The sequence below is a fragment of the Bos javanicus genome, chromosome 9, assembly GCF_032452875.1.
Source record: "Bos javanicus breed banteng chromosome 9, ARS-OSU_banteng_1.0, whole genome shotgun sequence".
NCBI classification, from domain to species: Eukaryota; Metazoa; Chordata; class Mammalia; order Artiodactyla; family Bovidae; genus Bos; species Bos javanicus.
This window is the reverse complement of record NC_083876.1, coordinates 103,588,634-103,596,860: the sequence shown is the minus strand read 5'-3', so window position 1 is coordinate 103,596,860 and position 8,227 is coordinate 103,588,634. Positions and strand designations below refer to the sequence as shown.

The following is an 8,227-nucleotide window of genomic DNA, read 5'->3' as shown; positions in this document are numbered from 1 at the left end:
TGTTCTCAAGAAAACGCTGCCACAGACAGGCTCAGGGCAGCCTTGCCAGGGACGCAAAGGACAAAGGGCTGTGACTTGGGGGGCCTGCTCCCCATGTCCCTGGGGACAGCTGTGGCCCAGGCTGGGGCCCTGGGAAAGCTCCCAGCATCCCCATCTCCAGGGGTAAAAGGCAATGGACAACGACAGTTACCAGATTCCTAGCGGGAAAGCTCTTTGAGGAGTGAGGTTTGGGTCGACCTACCAGGTGAGGACCAGCGACCAGAGGTGAGCAGCGGAGGGAGGAGGCGGCGATGAGAGAGGAAGGGCTCCTCAGACCAGGGGCCCGGCCCTCGGGTCCCGTGGTCACCACGCAGCTCGGCCGCTTCTTCCCTCCCCGCCAGCCCCATTCCAGCGCCAACACCAGCGGGGTTACGAGCGGTTATCCTCTAAATCCTAATTTTGAGTCCAGCCTGGAGGCTGTGACCGACCACAGGGCCTCCTCTGAGGGGGCAATGGCGTGGGGGGTCTTGCGTCAGAGTAGACAGAAGCAGGAGGCGTCCCCGTCTTTACCCTGTAAGTTCAGTTACAAGGGGGTGGCCACTGCTGAACTGGAGAAGCGACAGCTGGACCAGGGAAGTCTGGTCACGTGGCCCCACCCGCCCCACGGCAGCCTCCCCACCGACCTCTGATGGCAGAGAAGCCAGAGCACGTGGCAGGCCGCCCTTCCTGGGAGGCCGACTCGCCAGCAAGGCCAGGAGGCGGCTGTGCGGCCAGCGGGGGAGGGGCACAGCCAAGGGGACACAGACTCGGGCTTCAGGGCAGCCCTGCAGGGGCTCCTGGAGGCCCTCCCGCCTTGCTGCTGTGGACGAGGAGCTTCCCGGAGTGGCTGCCCAGGGCCTCCCGCGAGCCTGACCTGGGGGGTCTGCAGCCCGTCCACTCTGTCCTCCCAGGGGCTGTGCTAAGCCTGCCAGGCCTGGACCCGGGACATGCTGACCGGCAGGCTTGCTGCCCAGGCCTTCCAGGAGCTGTTCCTCCCCACCTCTCTCCAGCGAGTTCTGCATCCCATCCACCTCACCCTCTGCTCCAAGGACGGGGTGACTGGCCCAAGGCCTCCCGCCGTGCTCCAGTGGCTGGTCCAGGGGTGGATGTCCACTCAGCCTGACCCATGAGTGCAGGGCAGGGTCCTGGTCACAGCCGTCGTTTCAAGATTAGCACTATGGCCAGTAAGATGTGGCCACCCACACCTGGGTGACGGCTGAGTGAGAAGACTCTCCTCTGCGTAGGACACAGTTCGGGAGACAAGGCCCCAAACTGCTGCGGCCACTGCTTCCCAGGGATCCACCTGAGGCTCACACCAGCAGCCGGAAGGCGACTGGAGAACTGCAGGGCAGGAAGCCTGGGGCCCTGCTGGAGCAGAGTCCCGAAACCACCTGCCCTTGGAAACACACCCTGCCCTTGGGTCTTCGATTCACAGGCTATGAAGTTCACACAGTCAGTCAGGTTTCTGATAGAGCCCGAGGCATCCTGACTTATCAGACGACTTTAATGGTGGATTTCTCGGCTAAATGCATTAACATGTGTTTCTTCTCAATAAAAGTCCAAATCTTCAACAAGGCCGTGTGTGTGTGACGGACAGCATCGTCCCACTTGTTCCTGTCTTGCCTGGTGCAAGCTGCAAGGTTCTCTGTGTACTGCAAGATGCACTTTAAGAACCTGTTTCAAACAAAGAAAGTAATTTATCTATCCCACTGTAAATGCAACAAGGATTTACTGTATCCCCTTCATTCTGGAATCACAACTGAAGTACTCTAGGTAATTTTCACCTGAAGATTCCACAAAAGGAAATACATACAACATGGAAACGAGAGAGCGCTACCTGGATGAAGGCGAGAACGCCAGCGTCAGTGTGCAGGGTGGACGTCCACGCGCCACACAGCGCACCCGCTCCCAGGCCCACGCAGGACACTCTGCTGATGGGACCTTAGGGGCCGCCTGGACCACACTCACATAACAGACCCTCAAGACACTGGACCCTTGGGGGCTGTGCCTCCTGTTTCCACCCCACTAGCCTCACCCCCCGCCAGAGGGGCCACCCCCCTCCACAGTAGACACGTGCTGCTGGGAGCAGCCATCGCTGCTGAAAGGCTTCTGCTGGAAGATGACTCACCAGGAAGCCCACAGGGAACGCCCTCTGACTGGCGAGAAGGGCCACATCCACATTTCCCAAGTTCTCCTTAAAGTTTCCCAAGTAGCCCAAAATTGTCTCCAACTATGAATTTTTGAAATTTTTACACTTAGAAGTTAAAAGAATACAATGAATATCCACAGCCCCCTATCTAGACTGTGGCTTTCAGTTGAGGTGACTGTGCCCCCAAAGGGCACTGGGGGCGTCTGAGCCCTTTGTGGCTGTCACGACTGGGGGCTGCTGGCATCCAGTGGGCGGGGGGCACTGCCCTACAGTGCCTACATGGCCCTGCAGCAGACCGTCTACAGATTAGAGCCGGACCAGGCTCCAGGAGCCCGCGCAGCTGAGGGTGGTGCAGCCTCCCCACAGCCTCCTCCCAGTATCGCTGTCTGGACAGAGTTCCCGTGGCCCTGAGGGAGGGATTCCAAAATCATTCACATGCAGATCACTCAGCTTTCTGAACTGTCAGCTCTAAAGGCTCACTGACTTGCACTGAAACCCACAGAGAAGAGCAGTTCAGGGTCAGATAGGAGGGAGCACGACTCAAAATACTGACACACAGCTTCACCTCCTGCAATGTGCACACGGACCCAGATGCCGCTGGTGTTCTGAAGTGTGCACACTGACCTCAGGTACTGCTGGTATTCTGAAGTGTGCACGTGATCTCAGATACTGCCGGTGTTCTGAAGTGTGCACACGGACCCAGATACCGCTGGTGTTCTAAAGTGTGCACACTGACCTCAGGTACTGCTGGTATTCTGAAGCATTCTTCCCAAGAACCATGTGAATGTTGATCAATTCCAGTGCAATCAGCAATAAAATCAGGTAAAGCATCGGAGACAGAAGCTTCATACTAAAAACATAAGATCAGTTAAAATTTAGTAAGTGCTAAATATTTGTCACCTTTATAAGGTGCCTTCGTGAGGACGCAGCGCGTTCTACATACACACTGCCGGCACCGCCGGGTAGATCTGCTGTTACCTTTAAAATCCAAAAATTCGCTGGGTCTCTAGAACCCATATTCTAAACTTACAGGTGGTATTTACAGTGACACTTATTGCAATTTTTCTCGAAAATAAGCATTCTCTGAAGTGGGAGCAGAAGCCCATCAGCTGCGAGCCGCCCAGGAGAGCTCCGCCCACGATACTCCACTCAGCAGGCCCTGGACCTGCGCACCAGGGCTCCGCCCACCAGGTCACGCAGCACGCACCTGCGCACCAGACGCAGGTAATTCCGCCTCTGCCGCGAGCGCAGGCTTCGGTCCTCCCACTGCCGGCGCCTCAGCTCCACGCACACGGCTACCTGTCCACAAACGCGGCGGCAGTGGGCGCTGACCCTCCGGAGCACAGCCAGCACCTCCAGGACAGCTCGGGGGCAGAAGAGGGTCCGCACGGGGATGCTGCAGAGCACATGGAGCAGGCGGGGCCACCTGCGGGGTGGAGAGCGGGTCCTGAGGGCCTGTCTGCCCCGGGCCGGCGGCCTGCACACCTGCCGCGGCCGTGTCACAAGCGTCAGACTCGGCAGATCCCGCGTGAGAATCTCTGTCGCCACACGCACTGTCAGGGCTTATCTGACAGCTCCTCCGCGAAGTCTGCAACCCAACACACCTCCCCCAGGCCCAAGCACCCAGGGCGCCCTGGACTCACTCCTCAGGAGGAAGGGGCCCTGGGAGGTGGGCAGCGCGGTGTGTCTCAGGCACATGGCAACACAGCTCAGCCACGATTTCTGTGATTAAAGAGCTGCAGACATCTGTTTCAGAATCACCTTCTGATCTGAAGACAGGAAACATTTAAAGACATGTGACAAAGAGCAGTTGCCCAATTAGGGCCAGTGCAAACTGATGTTTATTTCAGTGGTTCCCTGGGCAAAGCACTTCATCTGCAACTTGCTTTCCCCAAAATGAAATGAAAAAGCCATGTAGGAGACCAAGGTAAAGGTAAATGACAGAGGCACCACCAACTGACTATTCTGCTGGATGCCACCCACCTGCCCAGGAGGCCTGCCTTCATGCTTGAGCCCTAGGTCTCTGCAAACGCTTCCCCCACGACTGGACCCTGAGACCCCCAGTCTCAGCCCTCCAGCACCTAGCCCTAGTACTTCCTCCTTGGGACCTGTCTCCTGACAGTCTTGCCAGAGAAGACACTGTTTGGAGCTGAGGTTCACAGAGCCTTGTGAGGCTTCTGTGAGGACTCACCGCACAGGCTCCCTTTCAGCTTCTTCGGGCAAAGGCAGCAGAGGCCAAGCTCCAATGCTCCCCTCACAGCTCAGCACCTAACACACCGTATTTGTAAAATTGTTACAGAGGCTACATATGAAAACTTGGTGGGCATCTGTTATTTGGTCAACACAGGTAAAGGAAGGCAGGTGAAAACATGAGATCCTTAGGAAGTGTCGACAGCCCCTCCCACCCAACACTCCTGGGGACCGTCCACTCCGGGCTCGGCTTCTCTCCGACACCTCTGCAAAGCTCCCCAACCCATTCTGCACTGATTCTACAGCTTCCTTTCAGAATTTCTACTAGCAGCTATTGTGACGATTATATTCTTGGACATGACCCCACCTTGCTCCCTGGTACCTCCTGCCATATGTAAAATAAAGTTTCTGAGCCACTCTCCAATCACAATATCCGGGTAGAGATGCTCACAAGCTTATTGCTTGTTTAATCTACAGGTTAACGAAAGCTGGTCAGACGAAGCTGACATCCCTCACCACTGCCAAGCAACACCTGTGACAGGTCCTGGGTTAACGGCACGCAGTCACCCACAAAGTACTAAAAACACCGAGGACGCAAACCGACCATCACCTCAACTGCTAGACCCCAGAAAGATGCAGTGGCCAGGCCAAGGCCACACATCTGGGAGGCACACAAGCCACAGAGCCAGGTCTGGGGACCCGAAGCTGGGCTGGAGGAGGCGGGCTGCACCCGTCAAATCTCTACAACTGTGGACCTGCACACCCCTCCCCACATACCTGTTTTTTAAGCTGAGAAGCTGGGTGGCAGCGAGAAACGTAGGTTCCTGCAAGGTTAATCAGTGACCCCACCGCTGCTTTTTCCTGGTTTAGAGAAAACAGACCATTGTTACTACAACTTTGGTCAGGCTTCTGCTTCTCTGCTATCGCATCTGAGGTCACATAAGAGTCCTGACTTTCTGTTAACTCCCTACACATAATTCTCTCAGCTAAAAGAAGGAAAACTCTTCATTAAAATGGATTTGATAAAGTAGTCAAGCCATAACCAACAAAATTATCTTAAATAAGGCTGATTAATAGTGATCAATTACATATGCTACTCTGTCCACAATGCAGCAAAACCAGAAATAAATGAGAAAAAGAGTCCAAACAATTGGACTCTCTAAGAGTCTCCTGAAAAACTAGGACACAACAAGAATTTAAACATTAAAAATGAATATACCAAAAAAGGATTACATACTATAAACACTCAACTGCCAGACATATAAGTATTTTTAAAAGAGTAAAAAAATTACATTATTTACAGCTGACACACCTGTATAACTGGCAAACCCGAGTCTGTGGACTATTACAAAATGTGGTCAACGGATGAAGGGAATGGCAAACGACTCCAGTGTTCTTGCCTTGAGAACCCCATGAATAGGATGAAAAGGCAAAAGATACGACACTGGAAGATGAACCCAAAGGTCAGTAGGTGTCCAATTTGCTACTGAGGAAGAGCAGATAAACAGCTCCAGAAAGAATGAAGAGACTGATCCAAAGCAGAAAAGATGCCCAATTGTGGATGTGTCTGGTGGTGAAAGTAAAGTCCAATGCTGTAAAGAACAACACTGCATATGAACCTGGAATGTTAGGTCCATGAATCAAGGTAAATTGGAAGTGGTCAAACTGGAGATGGCCAGAGTGAACATCAACATTTTAGCAACTGGTGAACTAAAATGGACAGGGATGGGTGAATTTAATTCAGATGACCATTATACCTACTACTGTGGGCTAGATCCCTTGGAAGAAATGGAGTAGTCCTCAGAGTCAACAAAGGAGTCTGAAATGCAGTACTTGGGTACAATCTCAAAAACGACAGAATGATCTCAATTTGATTCCAAAGCAAACCATTCAACGTGACAGTAATCCAAATCTATGCCTCAACCACTAGTGCCGAAGAAACTGAAGTTGAACGGTTCTATGAAGATCTAGAAAACCTTCTAGAAATAACACCAAAAAAAGATGTCCTTTTCATCCTAGGGGACTGGAATGCAAAAGTAAAAAGTCAAGAGATACCTGGAGTAACAGGCAAGTTTGGTCTTGGAGTACATAATGAAGCAGGGCAAAGGCTAACAGAGTTGTGCCAAGAGAACACACTGGTCAGAGCAAACACCTTCTTCCAACAACACAAGAGAAGACTCTACACATGGACATCACCAGATGGTCAATACTGAAATAAGATTGATTATATCCTTGCAGCCAAAGATAGAGAAGCTCTATCAGATCAGGTCAGATCAGATCAGTTGCTCAGTCGTGTCTGACTCTTTGCGACCCCATGAATCGCAGCATGCCAGGCCTCCCTGTCCATCACCAACTCCCAGAGTTCACTGAGACTCACGTCCATCAAGTCAGTGATGCCATCAAGCCATCTCATCCTCTGTCGTCCCCTTCTCCTCTTGCCCCCGATCCCTCCCAGCATCAGTCTTTTCCAATGAGTCAACTCGTCACATGAGGTGGCCAAAGTACTGGAGTTTCAGCTTTAGCATCATTCCTTCCACAGAAATCCCAGGGCTGATCTCCTTCAGAATGGACTGGTTGGATCTCCTTGCAGTCCAAGGGACTCTCAAGAGTCTTCTCCAATACCACACTTCAAAAGCATCAATTATTTAGCGCTCAGCCTTCTTCACAGTCTTGAGAAGCTCTATACAGTCAGAAAAAACAAGACCTGGAGCTGACTGTGGCTCAGATCATAATCTCCTTATTGCCAAATTCAGACTTATACTGAAGAAAGTAGGAAAAGCCACTAGGCCATTCTCAATTGACCTAATCAAATCCCTTATGATTATACGGTGGAGGTGACGAACAGATTCAAGGGATTAGATCTGGTAGACAGAGTGCCTGAACAACTATGGAAGGAAGTTCATAAAACTGTACAGAGGCAGTGACCAAAACCATCCCCAAGAAAAAGAAATGGAATAAGGCAAACTGGTTGTCTGAGGAGGCTTTACAAATAGCTGAGAAAAGAAGAGAGGTAAAAGACAAAGGAGAAAAGGTAATATACACCCATCTGAATGCAGCGTTCCAAACAACAGCAAGGAGAGATAAGAAAGCCTTCAGTGAACAATGCAAAAAAACCGAGGAAACAACAGAATGGGAAAGACTAGAGATCTCTTCAAGAAAACAGAGATACCAAGGGAATGTTTCACGCAAAGATGGGCACAAAAGGACAGAAATGGTATGGACCTAACAGAAGCAGAAGAGATTAAGAAGAGGTAGCAAGAATACACAGAAGAACTATACAAAAAAAGGTCTTAATGACCCAGATAACCACGATGGTTGATCACTAACCTAGAGCCAGACATTCTGGAGTGTGAAGTCAAGCAGGCCTTAGGAAGCATTACTACAAATAAAATTAGTCAAGGTGATGGAATCTCAGCTGAGCTATTTCAAATTCTAAAAGATGATGCTGTGAAAACGCTGCACTCAATATGCCAGCAAATTTGGAAAACTCAGCAGTGGCCACAGGACTGAAAAAGGTCAGTCTTCATTCCAATCACAAAGGGCAGTGCCGAAGAATGTTCAGATTACCGCATAATGGCACTCATTTTCACATGCCAGCAAGGTAATGCCCAAAGTCATTCAAGCTAGCCTTGAATAGCACGTGAACTGAGAACTTCTAGATGTTCAAGCTGGATTTAGAAAAACCAGAGGTCAAATTGCCAACATCCTTTGGATCATAGAAAAAGCAAGAGAATTCCAGAAACACATCTGCTTCATTGACTACGATAAAGCCTTTGACTGTGTGGATCACAACAAACTGTGGAAAATTCTTCAAGAGATGGGAATATCAGACCACTTGACCTGCCTCCTGAGAAACCTGTATGCAGGTCA

At 51.1% G+C, this 8,227-nt stretch overlaps 1 protein-coding gene across 5 annotated transcripts in view; it reads right to left on the bottom strand.

Moving 5' to 3' along the window:
- Nucleotides 1-1,504: 1,504 nt before the first annotated feature.
- ERMARD (ER membrane associated RNA degradation) overlaps nt 1,505-8,227 on the bottom strand; it is a 28,950-nt gene continuing 22,227 nt past the window's right edge. For all 5 annotated transcript variants that reach the window (XM_061428603.1, XM_061428602.1, XM_061428601.1 and 2 more), the window contains 6 exons: nt 5,135-5,218; nt 4,359-4,435; nt 3,811-3,936; nt 3,375-3,593; nt 2,904-3,017; nt 1,505-1,692 (listed from right to left, as the gene is read on the bottom strand). In XM_061428603.1, the coding sequence (XP_061284587.1) occupies nt 1,512-1,692; nt 2,904-3,017; nt 3,375-3,593; nt 3,811-3,936; nt 4,359-4,435; nt 5,135-5,218 (801 nt within the window). In that variant the 3' untranslated portion in view covers nt 1,505-1,511. The remainder of the gene's footprint in view (nt 1,693-2,903; nt 3,018-3,374; nt 3,594-3,810; nt 3,937-4,358; nt 4,436-5,134; nt 5,219-8,227) is intronic.